We start from the raw sequence: 24,181 nt of genomic DNA, 5'->3' as shown, positions 1-24,181 counted from the left end.
GATTGTGAGCCGCTCTGAGACTCTTCGGAGTGGAGGGCGGGATATAAATCCAATATCTTCATCTTCTGCCTTTCTGAAGTCCAACCTATAAGTCTGACTAAGTATAGCTTTTCCCTTCCCTAAGACTGTAAATTCCAAAATCATATGGTCACTACTGCCCAGGGTGCCCACTATTTCTACTTCTTCAATCAATTATTCCTTGTTGGTGAGAATCAAATCCAAGATAGCAGATCCCCTTGTTTTAGTCTTCACTTTTTGGAAAAGGAAGTTGTCAGGAAGACAAGTCAGGAATCTATTTGACTTTTCATTTTTAGCAGAATTGGACTTCCAACAGATGTCTGGGTAATTGAAATCTTCCATGATCACTGTATCCCTTCTCTTGGAGAACTTTGCAATCTGCTGTAGAAGTATCGCATCCAAGTCCTCTGACTGACTTGGTGGTCTATAGCAGACCCCCACAATAATATCACTGTTATTTCTTACTCCTTTTATTTTTACCCAGAGACTCTCAACTGAGCTGCCATGCTCAGATTCACATATTTCCTCACAAGTATATACGTCCTTCACATATACTGCTACACTTCTGCCCTTTCACCAAGACACAACTTTGGGTCAGAAAATCCCTGGAGATTTTGAGATGGAGGCTAGGGAGGGCAAAGCACAAGGCCACACAGTCCATTCTCCAAAGCAGACATTTATTTTCTCCAGGGGGAACTGATCTCTGTAGCCTGGAATGATTCCAGGAGATCCCCGGGCCTACCTGGAGGCTGGAAAACCCACCAAGATAAGCTCTGGTACCCCACTTCTTTTGGAAAAAGGCACCCGGTTTCTTCCTCTATGAAGGTAACAGAAAAAAACATTGCCCATAAAATGGATGATGGGGGTGGGTGGGCAGGCTGTGCGTGGGAGCAGCTCCTCCATGGGAGTTGTATGGAAAAGAGGAAGAGGCACACTCTGATCCTCGGGGGCTTTCAAGGCTCCCTCGGCCCCCGCTGTTCACAGAGTACGTCATCCCCCACAAGGCAAATATTGAGCAAGGCTGTTTCCGTTTTCTCCTTCACAGCTTTGGGCAACACAAGCTCAGGATGTGTGTTTGCATTTGCTCTCTTTGCTATCAATATGCCTCTTCGGCTTTGTGAAGAAATGTATTTCCTCCTGGGAGGTTGGGCGCTGAGCAAGCGCCTCCGCTGGGTGCTTTGAAAGTTTTCTTTGCCCTCCAGCCAGGGGCCAGGCAAGGAGGGTGGGGGAAGTCAGTGCAATTGATTTCCAGACAGCCCACCTTCACACAAATGCTAACGGGTCTAGCTGAAGACAATGGGACGGGCAAGTCCCCCCCTTTCTCCTACCAGGGAGCAGCGATTTGGAGGGACAGAATCCTAGATAATCCCCAGGAAGAAGTGGCAGGAAATGCTTCTTTGACCTGGTGTGACCTGGTCAAGTTGGTGGAGTCCCAGAGATGATAAAAATCTCCTTGGCAACAGGAAGGGGCTCCTCTTTCTTTGGGATGCTGCGCTGAGGAGAACTCTGAGTTGAGGTCTGCAAGCAAGGCAGCCGTTCTGGCCATGTGCTCATCTGAAGAGTTGAAGGGAGCCTCAAGGTAATGGTCACTCTGTAGTGAACTAGAACTAGAGAACTGTAGAGAACTAGACAGAGAGCCTGTCCTATATTTGAACAGCTGGTAGGACATGTACAGAGAGGATGGTAGATTTGTGTTTTTACCAATTTCTTTTCGATTCCTTGCTCAATCTGGTGCTGTGCTTAAAGTATGCTTGTAAACGTTTTCTTTTTAATAAAGACTTTATAACTTTTGGTGCTGGGACTGGTTCTCTGTGTCACAAGGACCTCTATCATCTCAAACGCACTATCTGAAGAGGGGAGCCGGGGGAAGGCAGGCGGTGGGCAAGTGGCTCTTCCTCCAAGGGTGCCCCCAGGGTATTAATCTGTCCTCATGGTGACCAGGTGCTTGGCACCAGGAGACACTGAAGGAAGGCCTCGGAATTTGAACAGGAAGCTAGGAGTCCTATCTTCCCTGTGAGATACCCCTACAACTACAAAGTGATGGTGGCGGCGTGCTACCTGAGAGTGGAAGAAAAGCCCCTCCAGGAAGTTGGGGACCCTTAGGAGGGCAGGGCGGAACAAGGCCTGAAGGCCAGAGCAGGCACGTTCCGCCACAGGCCTCAATTAAGCTACCCCAGCTTCCCAGCAAAGGAAAAAACATCTCTTGCTCTTTCTATTCCCCTCCCAACCCAATGTCTACTACTTAAGACTGCCGTCACTGCAGGCCCCACATGGCTGGCCCGTTGTGACTTGCTCAGCTGGTCCACCTGCCCATCCGTCGAGGCTTGCAAGTAACCAATTCCGTTCCCCAGCAAAGGAGTTGCTGGCCCACCAGAATGCCCGTTTCTCTGCTCAGCAGCTAAGTGTTTTGTTGCCATGGCCACGAGTCCAGAAGCTCAGAAAGCCACGTGCAGCCATTCACCACCAACCCCAAGCTGAGACTCTGCACCAGCCTTGATTACCTATTTGAGGGACACAGCTGCTTTTTGGTGGCTTGGCAGAGCCAAGCACGGGCCCGGAGCCAGCTCCAAAATGGCAACACCGGCAACGTGGGTTACCTCAACACAGCTCCCTGCAAGCCGTCTGGAGGCCTAAATGCCTTCCCTGTCCGTGATGTCCACACCCTGGCAAGGCAGCCTGGCCAAGACTGCTGGAAGCTGCTTTCCCCCAAAAGGCAAAATGAGACAAAAATACTTATTTCTGTACATGCTGAAATCCCTTCTCCCAACATGTGCCTTACATCTCCCTCCCACCATGCGCTAGTCTAAGACTCCTTACTAACAAATGGTCTTGAGACTTTGGTTCCCCCCTCCCCTCCATACTCCTTTTCTCTCTCAAAAAAAATCACTCCTCACCTCGTCTCAAGTGGAGATAATATCCCCAGCTGCAAAAATCACCCGAGACACAGATTTCAAAAGAATGATAAACAACAGCCAAGATTCAGTCCCATCTAGAAATGAAGCACACACTAATTAAGAGACAGTACAGTGTAGTGGGTATGCTTCAGACTGGCAACTTGGGAGACACTGATTTGGACACCCACTCTGCTATGAAAGCTTGCTGGGTGGACCTTGGGCCAGCCACGCATGTTCAAGCCTAACCCGCCTCACTGGACTGCCCTAAGGAGAAAATGGAGGACGGCACAAGATATACCTCTGTGCTTCCAGGAGGAGAGGCAAGATAGAAGAGTACTAAATACATTTTACAATTTCAAGCATGAATTGCCAAAAAGTAGACCACCCGCCCTCCTTTCAATCCAGCCCCTGGTGATCACATCACGTTTCAGTCCAGACAGGGCAAAGTGCTTGCACATGGCATCTTTCAAACAGCATTCTCATCATTTCTAAGAACTGGTTCCATGGGCGCCATCGTTTTCCATTTGGGATTCCAGTACACAGAATTATGCGCCCTGTGGGCAACGCTATGTATTACCCCACGGCCAGGAAGCCTTCTATTGATAAGACAGTGCAGACTTCATTACAGAGCCTGACCGCTTCTGAAAAGGTCAGCTCTTCTGTCAAAATAAACATCCAGCCTAGAGATGGTTGCCTTGAGACTACAGAGACCCCGGGGGACACAGGAGCTGGCCATCTGGGTTGAGACTACGAAGGGGCAATAAGTGAACCCCCAGGGGACATGGCTGCCAAGGCTACAGGGGAGAATGGCAGCGCTTCCTAGCCTTCGTGCATTTGGAAAAGAGGAACTCAAGAACCATGCTAGTGAAAACAGTTCCCATTGTGGCTGGAGGATGGATTGGGGTGGGGGAAAGGGAAACCGCTTGGCTTTGTCCCTGGGCAATTAAACAACCAAACTGGATGCGAAATAAAACCAGGCAGACGTTTTGCAGGTTACACGGCACAGACATGCTTGGATACAACCAGCCGGACATACACTCGAATTAAAAGTTTCATAAGAACGGCAAGCACTGGTTCAGACAGGTTTCTGTAGCTGACAAGTCCCACAGGTCAGATGCTTCCGGCGCACACACAAAACTCCCACACAGGGAGGACAGGCAGTCCTATAGGAAATCAGAGATAAACTACATATTGTATCTAAGCACGTAGGCGAGACTGAACCACCTTTAGTAGGGAGAATGTTTGCCCACTTATAGCTGAAGGCCTCCCTTTGGTTGGGCCCTCCCTTCTGCCCTGGCTCCTTCCCTTCCACCCTGTGGGAAAAAAGTCTCAGGATGGAAATGACATCTGGCAGCAGGCGACGTCACATCCAGGTTTTTGGCTACATGTGACAAACTGAATTAGGCAACTCTGTCCCTGAAAACTCCATGGCAGGGGTGGCCAAACTGCAGCTCAGGAGCCACATGTGACTCTTTCATGTGGCTCTCCAAGCCCCCCACCCCCACCCCGTCAGCTGGCTTGGAAAAGACATTTCTCTTTAAATCACTTCTCCAAGCCAAGCCAGCTGGAGAATGCATTTAAAGTTAAAGTTGCTTTCTTTCCACCTCTCTCTCCCCACCTATCTTTTGTGTCCTGCGGCTCTCAAATATCTGACTTTGTTCCATGGTTAAGTATTACCAGACAGCACACAACGCACATGTTGTATTTGGGGTTCTGGGTGGATGTGACTTTACAGGCTGCTGGATGTCATCTAAGGTCACCACCCCACCCAGAAAGTTCCCAGGGATGCCAGCCACCCCTAGCCTTCAGCTGCTTTGCCTCAAAGCATTCTCCCTGCTAGATTTAGTTAGTTCCCTTAGCCACTACAAGCCTGCTCCTCCATGGCCTCTTGGCAGCCCTCTAAACTTGCCCTCCCCCAGCCTTGCTTACTGAATGCGCACGACAAACCCTCTGAACGAAGATCACATTTCCTCTGCTCCCTTCTTCTTGGAGCCCTGCACCATGTTTGGACTTCAATGTGAGCATCTTCGAGGACACAAGGAGTGAGATCCAAATCACTTGGATTTGAAGACTGTTCATTCCGCCTCCCCAAGAAAATCTCTCAGATATAGCAGATGCTCCCTAATTTTGGCCTTCTTCCCAGACTCCCCTCCTCCCCTCAAAGATTGCTCTGGACTCTTTAGGCAAGGAAGAACATACACACACACTTTACCTGGCAACAAACTTAAGGAGCTGCTATTTACCTTGTTGGGTCCACCTACCCCTCCCAAAAAAACCCCTCACACAACCAAGAAATAAATTCACAAACTCACTAGGAGTGCCATTCACAAAACTTGCAGCGCGTGTTCAGCTTGACCCTCAGCTCCGCCACACTGTTAAAACATTAAGAGTCTCCTTGTAGCTCACCTGGCTTTGGGAACTTCCAAAGGACTGCTGCCCAGCCTGGAGAAGTTCTCTGAGTGGTTGGAAGAGGAGGAGCTGGAAGACCTCGCTTCCAGCACGTTCTGAAACGGCGATTTATCCTCAGGTTGCTGAGCCCGGCTCCATAGCACTGTCTGGGGAGAGGACGCGCAGTTTTTCCTCCTGAAAGGGTTAAAAAAAGAGCACATTCTGAGAAAGTTCCAGCACCATCAGGACAAAATCTACACCCTTTGAGTGATGGAAGATAAAGGCAGCTCAGCACTTCCACCAATAAAGAGCCAGAACTAGATAGCAGAGGGTCACCTTGTGCCAGCACTTCTCAAAACTCTGGGGTTGAGAGAAAAAAAACATTCTGAGAATGTTAATAGGAATTTTAGGTTTGCTTCTGCACAACAGTACAGAATAGCTTCTCTGCTTGATAATGCTCTACATTAATAAATACTGAAAATGGGGGGGGGGGAGACATTCCAGGTTAACTGCTGTGCACTAAGAGAAAAACAACATGGAGTTATGTGGCAAGTGGGTCATGAAGACCAGAAGGCAATATCATGTCAGCTGGCCAGCGGCAGCTGTTCAAACCTTGGCTGAGTTTGCTGCTTCTGTTACAGGTGCTTCAAAGCCTGGACATATCCAGGTGTGTGAGCTGAAGGGCAAGAGCCAAAAAGGGCTCACAGCCTCTGGCTCTTTGCTAGAAGCTGGGAGGGAGAGACCTGCTCTGACTTCCAAAGCCTTCTCCTTCTTTGGTTTGTTGCTATTGCACCTTTAAAAAAAAAAAATACTGTAACCCAACATGGATCCCCATTAGGTAGAAAAGCAGGATATACTTATTTATATCCTGCTTTTCAACCTAATAGGGATTCACATCAGGTTACAGCATTTTATATTGTAAAGCAGTATATTCAGAAGTGGTTTCTTAGGATCACAACTCTGTTCCAAAACGATGCTTAATATTTTGATCAGTACTCTGAATGCTTAAAGCATGTTGCACACATTTCCTTAGGAATCCCCCAGAGCCCAGAGTTGAAATCCCTGCTATTGCAGAACCTGGAGAAAGTATGGTTTGCCTAAGTGGCACAGGCAAGAGTTGAACCTGGTACAGAGCTCATGGTCTGATCTATCAGGTGATGCCAACTCTCTTGAGAATGCAAACAAGCTTCCCAGTAGGGCCACTTTTTGCAGTTCTTCGCGTTAGGCTTGACCGTTACAAGTAGGGCTTTTTTTTCTGCCAGAGCTCACAGGAGCAGAGCTTCGCCTGGGCTGACCAGGTCTCCGGCTGGCCTGACCCTCCATGCAGCAGCCACATGCTCCCAGGTCAGGGGGTGGGGCCTAATATGCAAAAGAGCTCCTGCTGGGCTTTTTCTATTAAAAAGTTTAATAGTTTTTCTATTAAAAAAGAATAGTGTTCCCTCTAACCTGAGTTAGTGTGGGCTAGCTCATGGATTTTTATCCTCTGGCTCACATTTTTTTGGTCTTAGCTCAGGAAAAATGGCCCCAGAGCAAATTTATACAGTAGCTCACAACTTTAATGCCACTAGCTCACAAAATAGAATTTTTGTTCACAAGACTCCACAGTTTAGAGGAAACATTGGTTACAACAAGTATTTAGATCAATTACATTCTTAGCATCATGATGGGGAAGCAAAGCTTAGACGTTCCTAAGAACCTTCTTGAGGTGGGTTGGGAAACCTGGACTTAAACAGGAAGAGAAGAAGAAGACTGCAGATTTATACCTCGCCTTCTCTTTTAATCAGAGACTCAGAGCAGCTTACAATCTCCTTTACCTTCCTCCCCCACAACAGACACCCTGTGAGGCGGGTGGGGCTCACAGCAGCTACCTTTCAAGGTCAACTCCTGCAACAGCTATGGCCATTCCAGCAGCTGTAAGTAGAGAAGTGGGGAATCAAACCTGGTTCTCCCAGATAAGAGTCTGCACACTTAACCACTGCGCCAAACACCAAGAGCTTCTACTCTTACTAGTACTCAGGAGATATTTCAGCCCCTTGCATAAGCTATTCTGCTGTTTGCTTATCCCTGTTTCTAGTTCCCACCCACCTCACCTCTTCAGGCTGGCACAAGAAACAGGGCTTGGAAGAGGCTTCAAACTGGCAGGCTGGACAGCAGTGCTCAGCTGCCCACCTAACCCCAGCCCTCCCATGTACTTCTTCCTCCAGCCACCGCCTCATATCCTCGCAAAACATTTCCAACCTCCTACTTTTTGGCTTATTTCATTTCCATCCTGCCTGCCCCCCCAAAGTGGCTTGCGTCAATCTCCTCTCCTCCGTTTTACTTGCAACAGCCCTGTGAAGTAGATTAAGCTGCGGTGGGACTGGCCCAAGATCACTTGGGGAGCTTCCATGGCAGAATGGGGATTCAAATCTGAGTCTCCCAGATCAGTGTGTGATGCTGACCATCACACTACACCGGCTTTTGGACAGTTATTTTTCAGAAGTGGGCTGAGGAACAAAAGCATAAGGATTTTGGATGAGGCATTACAGTCATGGAACTTTCAAGGAGCTGAAGTAGAACCACACAAATTAAACAAATGACTTCCCTTCTCCCCATCATCCTTCCCCAAATCACACAGCTTTGCAGCTGCCTTGCCACTGGACAAGTGCAAAAGCATGGTGAAAAAGAAGAAGACTGTACATTTATACCACTCCCCCTTCTCTCTGAATTGGAGTCTCAGAGTGCTTTACAATCTCCTTTACCTTCTTCCTCCACAACAGACACCCTTTGAGGTGGGTGGGGCTGAGAGAGCTCCCCCAGAAGCTTCCCTTTCAAGGACAGCACTATAAGAGCTATGGCTGACCCAAGGCCAATCCAGCAGCTGCAGGTGGAGGAGTGGGGAATCAAATCCAGTTCTCCCAGAGAAGAGTCTGCACGCTTAACCACTACACCAAACTGGCTCTTACAGCGTAGTGCTGGAGCATTTGCTTGGCATGCAGAAGGTGATCCCTTACACCTGCAGCTACAGAGATCAGTTAGTGCTCATGTCAGACCTCAACCTGGAGAACTGCTGCCAGTCACCACAACGACCTCAACAGAGTAGGGAAGAAGGTAACTTCGTGTATTCAGGTCCCCAAGGGGCCTGTTTGCAAAAGCTCCCCCTGCTAACATGCAGCCAGAGCGCTGTGATCAAGAGATCATTTGGTGCAAAGCAAGCAAGAGAAAGAGAATGCAGCGAGACCCACAACTGCACTGGTGATGGAACTATCTGCAGGCAGTCTCTGGTACAGCTTGGCCCCACACAACTGTAGATGGACTACAGGCTCAAAACATCCAAGTTGCTGAGGCCTCCCTCTGCAGAGACACATTGGGCTGTCCCACTGCTGGCTCTGCTCCTCCCTTCTCCCTCCTCTCGCTCCCTGCCGAGTGATTACCAGAGGTCCGGATTATTACCCCTGGCTGTGCACAGTTAATAAGGGCTCTCCTCAAACCCCAGGATTTCCTTGCAAGAGCCTCAGCATCCCGGCTCTCGAAAGCATGAGGCGACAGGCCGAGCTTTCAAGAGCCTCCCTGCTCTCTCTGCGCTGCCACTGCTGCATTGTGCGCGGGCACAAGGCTCAGACTTAATGAAGTGCCTAATAACACAGCCACAGGCACTCAGGCAGGCAGGCAGAGAAGAGAGGCAATTAAAATAAGGAAAGGAGAGCGAGGCTTTTAAGAGACAGAGAACAGGGCTCCCCGCAGCTTGCGCAACTGGCCCAGCTTTGGAGGGTTTGGGCCCAGGGGCAGGCAGGGAGGGAGGGAGACCAGAAGCACAGACTCAGTGGGAGGCCAAAGCCCAGGTTTCCACTTGAGGTGGCACCAGCTCCCCGGCCATAATGCGGATAATGCCTAATGGCCCCCAATAGTAATCATCGTAGTCAACCTTAGACCCCTTCTTGCAAGCATCGGCGCATGCCATCAAAGGCAAAGCGGCACATGCAAAGGCTCAGAAAAAGGAGAGCGCTGTGGTTATGGTGAGATGGTCAGAATGTCAGACTTCAAACCCCAGCTCTGCCCTGGAAGCTCACAGCCCCGGGCCAGCCACTCTCGTTCCCTCAATGTGGAAGAAGGGAGGATCCAGGTGCACTGCTCCCAGCTCCTTCAACAGATGGCAGGATAAACATGTGATGGACAGATGTGAACCACGGACTCTGGCCTTCAGCACAGAATCTGGCATTAGGCTTCCATCCCAAGAGCCTCTGCTTTCATTTTGAATACAGCAAGATTCCAGACCCTCATGGGTCAAGAGGAAATCCTGAACAAATAGGTTGGATTATCCAGATGATCCGTCGGCAAAAGGGGCGCAGATCTTTGTCATGTTCCCCTCCCCACCACCAGCCCCTGATAACGCTGGGGGAAGTTGACTGCTGGGGTCATGGGACTCATACGGTCTAATAATGATGCGGGTCAGGAGGGGGCGTGTGTGTTGTGCTGAGGGGGGAGAGAAACTGCTCCCTCGTCTGCAAATGGAACTTCACTGATGGGGAAGCCATTTTAGCTCCTTCCCCCCTCCTCGGTGCAGGTCCCCAGCACACGGGACTGGAAACTGACTTTCCCAAGGTCAGAAAGGACTGCTGGAGGAGGGGAGCAAGGCAAAGATCTGTACTGGCCTGGGCCTTCTGCTGAGGAATCGCTGGATCAAGCACTCAAAGGAATGCGCTGAAACTGGGCAGAGTCAACACAGGGCTTTCAATGGTTACAAAGTTTTTCACCTAGCCGGTTTTTGGCTACCCCCATCGCTGCCCCGCTGAATGCTTATTGCCTCGAGCGTTCTCTGAACACACTGGCTTTCCTACTCTAGTCACTCTCAGGAAACTCACACTGGGTCAGACTCAAGACCTGAAGGAGACAACACGCCTGGCAACTTCGCATGGCACACAGACATCCGTACAGTGTCACAGGAGTCCTTCCCTGCATGGAGCAATTTAGACAGGACCTGACAACGCAGCATAAAGTGGAGGAGGCTCTGAAATCTTTCAGCAAGCCCCAGAGAGTCTGTGTCCTTCCAGGGTCATGTTTAACTCCCAGTACAATGTGCCATAAGCCATGACAAGCCATGGGGAAAGGTGGGATAGAAATGTTTCTAACACATGCATACATGAGCAAGGCACCTAAGTCAGTAAAGTTTATACAGGGTGGATTTTTTTAACTTCTCCCCATCAGGGACCCAAAGCAACTTGCATCGCTCTCCTCTCCTCCATTTTACACTCACAACAGCTACCCCACAAGGTAGGTGAGACTAGAGAGCGTGACTGGCCAAAAGTCACCCCCAGGGAGCTTCCAGGGCAAAGCGGGAATGCGAACCGAGGTGCCCCAGCTCCTCATTCAATGATCTCACCGCTGCATCGTGCTGGCTTTCATAACAAACCCATTCAAGTAAAACGAATCTCCATCTTCTGGAAATGGGTTTGGATTGTTTTAGACCTTCCCCTTAACTGGTCAGGTGACCAGAGCAAGTCCCAGACTCGGAGGAGCGGGGTATCTGCTCTGCCTGGGACAGCCTGTGAGATGCTTTTGAAGCAGACTTGGCAGGGGCCCTGCTTTCCGACCATCCACCCTGCCCCCCCCCCCAACTGATTGCTCTGGCCTCCTCCCCACACCTCCTCCTGCCAAACTCCATGCTCCGAGAAGCTCAGCCTGATAACAGCGAGCGGAGGGCTTGCCGGTACCCCAGAGGATTTCTAGCTGCCTCTCAGCACAGCCCAGATTTAGCTCAGAATAATTGCACTGTAAAATATCATTAGCACACATGCTTGGGGAGAAGAGAGAAAAATTAAACTGAGCAGGGCATGCCCAGCGGCGGTGCTTCAAACTCCCCAGCCTGAGCCCCCAACCCTTCCTCCCCCCACATCAAGCAGACTTCTTGCAACACATACAGGGCATGAGGCCTCCAAAAGAGGCAGGCCGAAAACCAAAAGGGGAACAGGAGCCCCCGGGTGATGTTGGCTTCAGAATGCCCTCGCTGTCAAGAATCCTAAAGATCATCCCAGGAGCTGAGTTGCGTGGTACATTGGAACTAGCGTCGTTATTATTAGGAAATAACAGAGCCAAGAGACTGTTCCCCATGCAAGGCGACAGAATGGCATTTTAGAGCTGGGACAGACCAGGTTTTCTACAGACTCATAGGTGGAACGAGGAATGGGTAGTGCAATATCACTGCTGTAAACTCCTGGCTCAATGCAATCAAGGAAAGCCCTGGCACCCAAGAGGAAGAATCCACCCCAATGCTACAGGAGGCATGTTCCAAAGGCTGCCAATTCAGCACTGGGAGAGGTGCCAGTCAAGGGAAAGCGACACCTGGCCTATGGGGCATCCTGCCACTTGGCACACAGGGCCCACTGGGTCACTTGGATATCCCGCTCAAAACTACCCACCCCCTACCTTTGGCCCAGGGGTCCCTGCAATCTCACGAGGGCATCTCGTCTCTTGGCCTGCGTGGGGAACTCAGCCTATTAGTTCCCACACCATGAGAACGAGTGATCAAAATACCCTGGGATGGAGTGGCCTAGGCCACCTACAGTGGACTGGAGGGACTTCCTCCCCCCTCAAGAGCCTTCCTCCCACTTAAGCGGCTCCTCCAGTGGAAGAACCACTTCTGGAAAAAGCCTTCAAGCTTCGTTCAGCAGGGCCCTGACTGGGACAGTCCAGGCAAGTCCAATCTTGTCACATCTCAGGAGCTAAGCCAGGCCAACCCTCGCAAGGACTTGGATGGGAGACCTCCTGGGAATACCAGGACCAGGAGGCAGAGGCAGGAAATATCCAAGCCACCTGTCTGAAACATTCTAGCTCCACTGGGGATTGCCAGAAGTTACTGTGACTTCCAGGCACACAAGCACACATGAATGTGAATGCTAATAATAATAAAATAACCATGGATCAGCAGGAGGATGCCTTTTTGCTTTCTGGTTTAATACACAGTGCCTCCTCTGCAAACTGAACACACAAAGCTGTCTTGTGCTAAAGAAGAAGAAAGAAAAAGAAGGATGAAGGCAGGAAGGAGGGAGGGAGAGAGAGAGGGAGGAAGAAAGGAGAAGGGAGGGAGAAGGAAGGTGGAAGGAGAAGAAGAAAGAAGGGAGAAAGAGGGAGAAAGAGAGAGAGAGAGAGAAAGAAGATATTGGATTTATATCCCACCCTAAACTCTGAATCTCAGAGCAGTCACAATCTCCTATATCTTCTCCCCCCACAACAGAAACCCTGTGAGGTAGGTGGGGCTGAGATAGCTCTTACAGCAGCTGCCCTTTCAAGGACAACTCTGAGATAGCTATGGCTGACCCAAGGCCATTCCAGCAGCTGCAAGTGGAGAAGTGGGGAATCAAACCTGGTTCTCCCAGATAAGAGTCTGCACACTTAACCACTACACCAAACTGGCTCTCTGAAGTGCAACCTTATTCCATCAAAGCTAGTCTTGTCTACTCAGCCTGGCAGCAGCTCTCCAGGGTCTCGGGCAGAGGTCTTTCACATCACCTACTGCCAGACTCTTTAACTGGAGGTGCCAATGACTGAACATGGGACCTTCTGCTTGCCAAGCAGATGCTCTACCGAGCCATGGCCCCTTCCGCACCACCTCACTGACAGGCGCGTGCACGCAGGAATGGCCTCTTACCAAGCAGCTTGCGTTTGGGAGCCTGCCGGCATCAGCTCCACAGCTTCGTAGGTGAAGTTCCCTGCTGCCCCAGGAGAACTCTCCATCACGAGAGAGAAGTCACTGCTCAGGCTGGTGGTGCTGCCCCGGTCCCTCTGCTCTGGAACACAAAACGGGGAGGTGTAGGCCCAGCCGGGACTGCCCTTGCCTTCTTCCACAGGCTTGCGGGGCCGCTGCTTTCATGGATGCACTTGGGTGACATGACCCAGCCCAGAACACACAGGTCTAGATACTACTGTCAGCAACCCCCACAATGAAAACAGCAGAGAAGCTGATAGAAGAAGACCACAGATTTATACCCCCACCCATCTCTCTGAATCAGAGTCTCAGAGCAGCTTACAATCTCCTTTATCTTCCTCCACAATGAACAGGTGGGTGGGGCTGAGAGAGCTCTCACAGCAGCTGCCCTTTCAAGGACAACTATGGGAGTTATGGCTGACCCAAGGCCATTCCAGCAGCTGCAAGTGGGGGAGTGGGGAATCAAACACGGTTCTTTCAGATAAGAGTCCGCGCACATAACCACTACACCAAACTGTCAATGGTGGAAACCACAGCCGGACGCTGCTGTGATGGCCCAATTCGCCTAATGATCAGGGATGCAGGTCAAGATTGTCAAGGGCTGGTCATGTGCATTTCTATTCGTTTTTGCAGGTTTGCAAAAAAAAAAAAGACATTGTGGATTGTATTAAAAATCAGGGATGCGCCCACACTGCTGGAGCCCCTTTGACAGCCATTCACGACAAGCCTCAGAATCCAGGAAGCAGCAGAGCAAACCTTCCAGGAATAAGGGGGAAGTTTTGAAGAGCGTCTCTCATCTCAATAGCTACAGCCAGGAAAAGTACTTATCACACCTCTTGAGGTCTTTTACTGGCATAGCTCGTTGCAAGGCCGGGAGTTCGGGTTTCTTTGACGCAAACTTTGGCACACGTTTTGCAAACTGCTCAATACACGCCACATTGCAGCCTTCCCATCCAAACAGCAGCTTGTTCTGTCTGCTCTACACAAGAGGGACTGCAGAGGGTTGCTGCGTATGCTGCTATTCAGAACCACAAGCGCAAGGGGAAAAAACAGGAAACAGTGTGCAAAGTTGAGAAAGCAGGCCTTCAATCCTCAAGGGTCAGTCTAAAAGCATGTGGACTAAGCCTGCTGAGGACAGAGATCTGGACAAGAGAGGTAGAGATTCTGAGAAAGATTTCACATGGTGACAATTCGGCTGTTTGTTATAGAGTTTCCGGGTCTCCGAAGCTGCTACAGGACTTAAATCTAGGGTTGCTATGGAAGGCTTTCATGCAGAGCATATAAATACCGGACAGAATATCTCAGAAATAGACAATGTTTGGCATTTGTGATTAATGGCGGAAGGAGAGAATTGCAGGGTGAGGGGAGGACACTGCTGCTTCTTTTCCCTTAAAAGGAGGGAGTAGTTACAATGACAATGACTTCAGTGGTATGTTGAAGGGCTGAGCTATGACAGTGAAAAGTGGGGAACAGAGAAGTTCCCAGGCTTCAACCCTCAAACAGCAGCTGCTCCTTTAAAAGGCTGGAACACTTTCCCTATGAAGAAAGGTTAAAACGCTTGGGGCTCTTTAGCTTGGAGAAACACTGACTGAGGGGTGACATGATCAAGGTTTACAAGATTATGCATGGGATAGAGAAGGTAGAGAAAGAAGTATTTTTCTCCCTCTCACACAATATGAGAACTCGTGGACATTCAATGAAACTGCTGAGCAGTCAGGTTAGAACTGATAAAAGGAAGTACTTCTTCACCCAAAGGGTGATTAACATATGGAATTCACTGCCACAGGAGGTGGTGGCAGCTACAAGCTTAGACAGCTTCAAGAGGGGATTGGATAAGCATATGGAGCAGAGGTCCATCAGCGACTATTAGTCACATCTTATCGTTGGAACTCTGTCGGGGGCAGTGATGCTCTGTATTCTTGGTGCTTGGGTGGGGGGCACAGTGGGAGGGCTTCTAGTGTCCTAGCCCCACTGGTGGACCTCCTGATGGCACTTCAGTTTTTTGGCCACTGTGTGACACAGTGTGTTGGATTGGATGGGCCATTACCTGAAGAGGAGGCAGCCAAGAGGTGATATGATCACCATCTTCAAGTACTTGAAGGGCTATCATATAGAGGATGGTGTGGAATTGTTTTGTGGCCCCAGAAGGTAGGACCAGAATCATTGGGTTGAAACTAAATCAAAAGAGATTCTGGCTCAACATTAGGAAGAACTTCCTGACCATTAGAGTGATTCCTCAGTGGAACAGGCTTCCTTGGGAGGTGGTGGGCTCTTCTTCCTTGGAGGTTTTTAAACAGAGGCTAGATGGCCATCTGACAGCAATGAAGATCCTGTGAATTTAGGGGAGGTGTTTGTGAGTTTCCTGCATTGTGCAGCGGGTTGGACTAGATGACCCTGGAGGTGCCTTCCAACTCTATGATTGGCCTAATCCAACATGGCTTCTCTTATGTTCTTAATGGCTTAGATGATGCCCTGGAGTTTCAAGAGTGTTGATGCATTCTTCAAAACAGATCTTTGCTCATGGGAAGCAAGAGTGTGTGTACACATTCAACATCCAAGACTCAGCCTGGCCAAACATAGTTTACTTGAGGTCTAGAGCAATTCCCTCTTTCTCAGCCTTGACTTCCCACCTGCAAAAAGGGGGGATATGGGCCCACTTTCAATATGCTGGATAGCTACTCTAAGCCACATTCCACACTGGGAAGTATGCTGCATAAATTATAACCAAGGACATGATTGTCGTGAGCAGTTTTAACACAATCACAGCCAAAACCGTGACCAGAAAAGGGCTAGACTCTGCAATTTGCATAGATAATCAATCTTAACCACATTAGCACAGTTTCCTTATTTTGCATCAGTGTCCCTCCCACAACCCTCACATCATTTTATGTAATTTATTTTGTGACACTGAATCATAGGGAGGGCACTGAAATGCTACCCTCTAACCAATGGAAATCTTCTTGAACAACTATGAGTTTTCTGCGGACACTGTGCATGTGCTTTAACGCACACCTTTACAACAAAGAAGACCTGACCCCCTTTCTCCCTATGTGAAAGCTGACAATCTTAGCTGATATCCTACTGGGTGTTGAGCACACACAAAGCACCCTGAACATCCGGATTTCCTTTTGAAACTCTTAATAGTTCATTCCACAGACTCCTGTATAGGAATCCATTATTAAAGACAGAATTGGTAGGCACACTGATGAACAAAAGCTACCGAGGAACAATTGGGCATGGATTCTGTAAAGAAGGATTTTGTCTGACTGTCTCACTAACTCATTAAGAGTTCTTGAGGGGGTGAACTAACATGTGGACAAGGGAGACCCAGTAGATGTTATTCACCTAGACTTCTAGAAAGCTTTTGATAAACTTCCTCATAAAAGGCTCTTACATAAACTCAGCAGTCATGGGATAAGAGGATGAATCCTCTCGTGGATTAAAAACAGGTTTATTAACAGGAAACAGTGTGTATAAATGGGAAGTTCTCACAGTGGAACGTGGTAAGCAGTGGGGTATCGCAGGGTTTGATACCAGGTCCAGTGCTTTCTAACTTGTTCATGATTGACTTGGAAAGAAGAAGAAGATATTGGATTTATATCCCGCCCTTCACTCCGAAGAGTCTCAGAGTGGCTCACAATCTCCTTTACTTTCCTCCCCCATAACAGACACCCTGTGAGATGGGTGGAGCTGGAGAGGGCTCTCACAGCAGCTGCCCTTTCAAGGACAACCTCTGCCAGAGCTATGGCTGACCCAAGGCCATTCCAGCAGCTGCAAGTGGAGGAGTGGGGAATCAAAGCAGGTTCTCCCAGATAAAGAGTCCGCACACTTAACCACTACACCAAACTGGCTCTCCACACCAAACTGGCAGTGAAGTGGCTAAGTTTGCAGATGGCACTAAGTCGTTCAGAGTGGAGAAAACCAGGGAGGACTGTAAAGTGCTCCAGAGGGATCTGTTGAGGCTGGGCGAGTGGGCATCAACATGGCAAATGAGGTTCAATGTGGGCAAGCGCAAAGTGATGTACATTGGAGCCAAAAATCCTAACTATAAATATACGCGATTGGAGTCCAAACTGGCAGTAACTGACCGGGAGAGAAGTGTGGGAGTCATAGTAGATAATTCACTGAAGATGTGGATTCAGTGTGCTACTGCAATAAAAAAAGACAAATGCTATGCTGGGGATTATTAGGAAGGGGCCTGAAATCAGCCAGTAAACCTGCGTATTGTGGACAGTTCTGGTCACCACACCATAAAAAACATTACAGCAGAAAAGTGAAACTAAAATGACTGAAGGAATGGAACAGATGGAGGTTACAGAATAGAGAAGGTAGAGAAAGAAGTCCTTTTCTGCCTCTCTCACCATGCAAGAACTTGTGAACACTCAGTGTCCACCCAAAGAATAATTAACATGTGGAATTTACTGCTGCCAGAAGTGGTGGCAGCTGCAAGCATAAACAGTTTCAGGAGAGGACTGAATAAGCATATGGAGAAGAGGTTCATTAGTGACTGTTAGCCACAAGGTATAGATGGAACAGAAGCCCCGCAGCACAAAGTGGTAAGCTGCAGTACTGCAGGTCAAGCTCTGCTCATGACTTGAGTTCCATCCCGACTGAAGCTGGGTTCAGGTAGCCAGCTCAAGGTTGACTCAGCCTTTCATCCTTCTGAGGTCGGTAAAATGAGTACCCAGCTTGCTGGGGGGGAAAGTGTAGATGACTGGGGAAGGCAATGGCAAACCACCCCGTAAAAGTCTTCCAAGAAAATATCCTGATGTGATGTCACCTCATGGGTCAGTAACAACCCGGTGCTTGCACAGGGAACTACCTTTACCTTTATAGATGGAACACTATGTATGGGGGCTGATGCTCTGGGGGGCAACAGTGGGAGGGCTTCTGGAGTTCTGGCCCTGCTGGTGGCACCTGGTTATTTGGCCACTGTGTGACACAAAGTGTTGGACTGAATGGGCTATTGGCCCAAGCCAACATGGCTTCTCTTTATGTTCTTATGGGATTTGCATTCTAATGCAACATTTTCAAACGCCCATTACAACACACACCTATTACAATGGGGTGAACCACATACACTGATCTTTCTTAGAAGCTGAACCCCACAACTTATGGGTGACCTGCCATCCTTTCTGGTGAACCAGGACTCTACAACTTCCCTAAACCCTCCATGCAAAGCAGCTACCTCAGCACTCCCCCTCCACCAGCAGGAAGTAGACCAAACCCAGACCCAGGTGGAGAACTGGCTGGAAGGGAGAAAGTGGCACTCACTTAGCATGCAGATCTCTTCCAATGTAAATCCAGGGGGCAGACTCTTCCTTCTAGGGACGGAAAGGAAGGAAGCACAGAGAGAAGGAAAAAGACATGACAGAATCAATATACACAGAAGACTCACCATCAGCGTTCCCTCTAAGCTGAGTTTGCGTGAGCTAGCTCACAGATTTTTAGCCTCCAGCTCACACATTTTTGTCTTAGCTCAGGAAGGATGGCCCCAGAGCATAATAATTTATGCAGTAACTCACAACTTTAATGCCAACAACTCCCAAGTTAATACCAGTAGCTCACAAAGTAGAATTTTTACTCACAAGACTCTGCAGCTTAGAGGGAACATTGCTCACCATAAATGTCACATTTCCTCTTTCCTTGGAAGATGACTTTCTCCCTGCTAGGGAAAGAGACAGGCTTCCCCACAGGAAAGCCATTTTGCTGAAGCGCTTGGGGTGTTTTAATTAAAAGGAGGCAGAGGAGGGCACAGAAGTTCACACTGCTACAAATAAGTGCGAAGAGAATTTTCTTCTGCCTTTCTCAGAATCACTCCAAGAAGCCAACTGGCAGCAGCTTCAGGAACTGATTCTTCATCTATCAGTGATTCACTACTAAGACATGGTTAAGAGCCCCCCAGCCCAAAGGAAAAAAAATCTCAGGGGGTGGGGCCACCCAAGGCTCTGCATCCAGTGGCAACTGAAATCCCATGCTGGGTAGCAGACTAGAGGGGAACCAGGTCATCTGATCTGACTAGCAGAAGCAGATGACAACATAGCTTCCCCAAAGTTACCTGGTCGCTACACAGCCTCTGGGCCTGCACAAGGACAGTGTGAACAGCTGCAGCCGGCCTCGGGAGGAGGCCTTCCTACCTCAACAAGTTAAGCACCACAGACTGAAGCAGCAGTGTGACTGCTTCTCAATGCGCTTATTGAGGACTCCCGGCCCAAGTGGCCCTGGAGAACGCAATGTGCCCCCAATCCTCGGCCCCATTTCCCTGTCCCCACCCCACCTTCTGAGTGCAGAATAAATTAAAGCGAACTGGGCCAGGACACAGAGGGCTTCCATCTCCCAAAAGGAAAGAGCGTGTGCTAGCGAAAGGTACGCTGCTCGTGTTCAGCCTGCCCTGTGGTGGCCGACGCAGGAGCTCTTACCTCAGCGGCTTGGCGGCGGAGAACTCCTCGGAGGTGATGTGCTTCAAAAAATCGAAGCAGAAAAAGAAAATCTGCGAGGACAAAAAAAAGGGAAAGAATGGTATTTTTAAAAAGAAGAGAAAGAACAGAGCTAGGCTTGGGGGAAAGGCTATTATTGAAGGCTGCCATTCTGAAGGTTTCATACCTCAGCAGGTCCAAAGGAGGAGGTCACTCCAGCTAACACACACTACGCCCCTCTCATTAGGTAACACTTCTGGGGCCTTTTGGGGCACTCCTGCATCCTGCTGGCAAGGCTTGCGTACGAGAGACAACTGCTACCAGTTTACTCCGGGCAAAACAAACACACACACCCCGCCCCCCCAGGACTTATCAGAATAAACCAAGTCAGCATGAACATCAAGGTCTTAAACTAGAAACCCTCAGGACCAGCTTTGGCTTTCTGCGATTTGAGGAAGAAAAAGCGGGGGGTTGTGTGTGTGCACTGTTTAATCTGGCCATCTTCTAGGCAGCCGAATTCACATCCAGAAGCCAATTCAATCTAGAAACACTTTGGAAACTAACAAGACTTTTGGGGTATGAGCTTCTGAGCGTCAAAGCTCTCTTCGACAGATTGGGATGCCAGCGGAACAAGTTCCAGAGTGGTGCAGTGGTTACAGCACTGGATAGTGCAAGAGCTAGCCAACACAGGTCTGACCCCTGACTTTGCAACAGAAGCCTGCTGGGTGACCTTCGACCAGTCATTCCCTCTAGCCGACCTCACCGAGCACTCATTTTGTGGATAAAACAGAGGAGAAAGGAACAATGTTCTTTGCTCTGTATGGGCAAGAGATACAAGTAGACTGAGGCACTGAGAAGGCTGTACACGGCGATCTGTGCAGATGGCATATGCACAACTGGCACTGCCCCTCCCACTCGGCTTGGCTGGGCTCGTGAAAGAACTCGTCACCAAAGCCAGTCACTAATCAGGGAGCTGGAGGCTAAAGAATCATCATGTGCAAAGAATGCCTCAGCCCTTTTATAGAATTGCCCGGGAGCAGAGAAGTTTGAGCTCTCCTGTTGCTCTCACAAGGCAAACGTTGCTGTCCCCCTAGCTCACTTTCCTTCGCTCCTCCCCCCCCCCCCCCCCCCAGTTCTTATCGTACACTGTTTCCAATTTTTGTTAAGCGCATTCTCTATAAAAGCTGAAAGCAGAAGTTGCTCTGCTCGGAGACATTCCACTCAGAATGTTCATCTCTCGGCACAGGCTATGGACTATTGTACCATGTTAAACTCACTGGTGTACATAACACAACACCTATACTTTTGAGCAACGGAGCCCAATGGAGCACCTGGTGTGGGGACTCTGCTGTTCTCCCTAACTGCCCCTGGGAGGTCACTCACCTCCTCTCCTTTGCTGAGCCGATCCACCAGCATATGCCTGCAAGGGAAACAGAGGGGGAGGAGTGCAGATAAAAGTGCAGATAAAAGAATGAGCACGAGCTCAAAACTCATAAAGAATAAGAGAAAATTTGGCCAGAGATTCTCACCCTGGTGCTATTTTACAGACCATCTAGGATACCTTCGACACACTACCCTAGGTGTTTCAATAGTGGGACAGCACCAAAGAACTTGGGGCACTAGGAGGAGGAACACATGGAATCTCAGGGAGTGAGAGAAGATCTTCTGAGGTTAACCTTTAGCCTTCCCTCCAAGCACTGGGTTTCATTGAATGTCTCCTGGCAAAGCATCCTGACAATACCTAGATTTTCTACCTAGATGCTGCTCAGCAAGAACGGAGCCCAGAGTGGCCGGTATCTTTCAATGATGTCTCTGTGTGAATGGTCTAACTGCTGCTCCATCTAATTATACACCTCCCCTGCTTTCCTTCAATGCATTCCGGGCGGAGGAGGGGGGGGGGAAGGAAAGGTTCCCCGTGCAAGCACCAGTCGTTTCTGACTCTGGAGTGACATTGCTTTCACAACGTTTTCACGGCAGACTTTTTACGGGGTGGTTTGCCATTGCCTTCCCCAGTCATCTACACTTTCCCCCCTGCAAGCTGGGTACTCATTTTACCGACCCTGGAAGGATAGAAGGCTGAGTCAACCTCGAGCCAGCTACCTGAAAACCCAGCAGATCGAACTCAGGTTGTGAGCAGAGCTTAGGACGGCAGTACTGCAGCTTCAACACTCTGCGCCATGTGAACCAGACACTGCTTCTTCAGAGTTACTAAGTAAGGCAAGCTTAGAATGACAGTCCCAAGCTCAAAACAACTGGAGAACACTGCATGAATGCAGACCATCATTTCTCCTGTCCCTTCTAACCACAGCAGGGTCTGCCTCTGAGCATGCTTACCCGAAGAGGAACCAATCATAGGCCACTGTCAGGTAGAGAATCTCTGCAGGCTCCAGGGTTGCGTGGATCAGCCCATCCTAGGTACAACAACAAAAGAGACAAATTACACACCACCCTCGACAGTCTCTACCTGCCCTCTGCTAATTCCCTTAAATACAACACCCTGGATTATCACCTGGAAAAACTATTCATTCAAGCCAGCAAACAATTCCCCTCAATATTCTCTTCCAAAGAGATGTACCACAGAACCACATAGCAGCACAGAAACTAGAAATTTCAGAGGCTGCCCCCTCCCCATATCTTTAAATTCATTTAATAAAACAAGCTTCTAGACCTCATTTTGTCATAGGGAAAAAGCTGGGATCACTTAAAAGCAGCACTGAATGCGCAGCACAGCTATGCCTGGCATCTTTTTAGAAAGTCACCTCTCAGCTTTTTGGCACAGCTCCCTTGCCCTGAGATTCAGCCTGTATTTCTCTCTCCACGAATGGACAGTCCCTGCACTTACTACCTTCCACACACCCCACCAGTATAAACCAGGCAAACAGTCCTAATTTGTTCCAGTTGCAGAAAAGATCAGCCTTAGGTTGGGGTGCAATCTTGGAATTTGCACAAACCCGGCTGCACGGCCCATTACGCAGGTGGCACCTAACAGTGTTTCCTTCAGCAATGCCCAGCATGGTGTGGTGCAGCTCATGGGGACACGAATACGACATTTGGGGGAGAGGAGAACGCGCGCCTTCAGGGGTGCCCTTATACAGACTGCGGCTGGAAGGGAGAAGAGAAGTCATTGTGCGTCTCATCGGGTCTGAATCATGTCTCCTCTTCAAATGTTAAAGGGCTGGGAGTTATGAAGGGGAAATTTCACAGAGTCAAGGCGAGCCATAATCAAATATTAAACAGCACAGGATGTTCCTCACAATGAATGCCAGGATAAATCTGTTAAGTCTTTAAAAGTGCCACAGGACTCTTGTCCTCACAATGGAGGGGCGCTTGAGGCGTAATGAACCATGCCATCTCAAGAACCTCGGCTTTTAATCAAGGGAGAAAAGTTTTGATAACAATCAAAGGGAGGAAAAACCCAGAAAATGCATGCAGTTTCTGTTACCTGTGATCTAGACAAAGCACTAAGCTGGCTTCCTTAAACTGGACGAGGGAAGGCACGCAAAGCAAGAATTTTCCACTCTGCCTGTGACCTTTTGGATTATCCCATGCCAAGCAAGACATGGGGGGTCTTTGGCCACTCTGGAGGCCCTGGCAACCGCCCGGCCTTTGGTGTCAGCCCAGAGGGGAGGCTCTAGAAGCCAAAAGGATGCAAGTTTTGCTTCATACCACTGAATTTCCACTGAATCCCCGTCAATCCCAGCCAGGTTCAATTTACCAGTAATCTTCCTTCCTAATGCAACAGTGTCCACAATTACCTCAGTTCAGTGGCTACCCTTTCCCAAATTTCGAAGGCAATAAAAGGCTTGTCTGAGCAATTTTAAAGACAGAAGCAGGGTGGGGTATATCCTAGAACCTTTACTTCCCATTTCACACGCACCCCCCCCCAAGTGGTCCAGTTTTTCCTCTTCATTAGAAAACCAACACATGAACATATGAACAAATGTAGCTGCCTTGTACTGAATCAGACCCTGGGTCCATCGAAGTCAGTATTGCCTACTCAGACTGGCAGCGGCTCTCCAGAGTCTCAAGCTGAGGTTTTTCATGTGTATTTGCCTTGACCCTTTTTAGTTGGAGATGCTGGGGATTGAACCTGGGACCTTCTGCTCTACTGCTGAGCCACTGTCCCTCCCCTGCATCAGCTACATTCCCCCTTTCAAGATCCTCTCTGGTTGGCACTTGCAAAGCAATGTGCCCACTGGTACTCACAGCCCACAGGGAAAGGCGCAGGAGGGAAATGAAGAGAGGTGTTCTATCCCAGCCGGATATACAGTGTACCAGGAGCCCACCATCATCTGCGCTGAGCCGGCAGGAAGGGAAAGCAAAAAAAGGGGGGGGGGAGAGAAAAGCTCTGTTACTTGTGTGGCATTCAGGATGAAAAGCTCCCCACCGGTACTGAAGCCTCCGTTAATCCCCAGGAGATGCCACAGCATATGCCAGACTGGCTGCGCAAGGAGGAGGCTTCTCCAGGGACAGGCTCTGCAAAGCAGAATCCTGAGACAAGGAGAAATGGTCAAACCAAAGTAAGGAAAGCGGGGCGGGGACAGGGGAGAGAGAGAAAAGAGATTAGTGGAACATCTTTGCGCTGATCCGTATGGCCCAGGCTAGCCCAATCTTGTCAGATCTTGGAAGAAAAGCAGGGTCAGCCCTGGTTAATGTTTGGATGGGAGGTCGCCAAGGAAGTCTAGGGTTGTTATGCCGAGGCAGGTACTGAATGGCCAGCCACCTCTGACCATCTCTTGTCTTGAAAAACCCTACAGAAGCCCGGTCAGGTGCAACTTCATGGC

At 49.3% G+C, this 24,181-nt stretch overlaps 1 protein-coding gene across 2 annotated transcripts in view; it reads right to left on the bottom strand.

The window, feature by feature from the left end:
* MTMR14 (myotubularin related protein 14) overlaps positions 1-24,181 on the bottom strand; it is a 92,647-nt gene that overhangs the window by 26,980 nt on the left and 41,486 nt on the right. For both annotated transcript variants that reach the window (XM_060239339.1, XM_060239340.1), the window contains exons 11-17: positions 23,604-23,689; positions 21,732-21,808; positions 20,781-20,817; positions 19,401-19,471; positions 18,256-18,305; positions 12,925-13,063; positions 5,319-5,495 (exon numbers count right to left, since the gene is read on the bottom strand). In XM_060239339.1, coding sequence (XP_060095322.1) covers positions 5,319-5,495; positions 12,925-13,063; positions 18,256-18,305; positions 19,401-19,471; positions 20,781-20,817; positions 21,732-21,808; positions 23,604-23,689 — 637 coding nt within the window. The remainder of the gene's footprint in view (positions 1-5,318; positions 5,496-12,924; positions 13,064-18,255; positions 18,306-19,400; positions 19,472-20,780; positions 20,818-21,731; positions 21,809-23,603; positions 23,690-24,181) is intronic.

The sequence above is a fragment of the Heteronotia binoei genome, chromosome 5 (assembly GCF_032191835.1).
Source record: "Heteronotia binoei isolate CCM8104 ecotype False Entrance Well chromosome 5, APGP_CSIRO_Hbin_v1, whole genome shotgun sequence".
NCBI classification, from domain to species: domain Eukaryota; kingdom Metazoa; phylum Chordata; class Lepidosauria; order Squamata; family Gekkonidae; genus Heteronotia; species Heteronotia binoei.
This window is presented reverse-complemented; position numbering and strand designations above follow the sequence as displayed.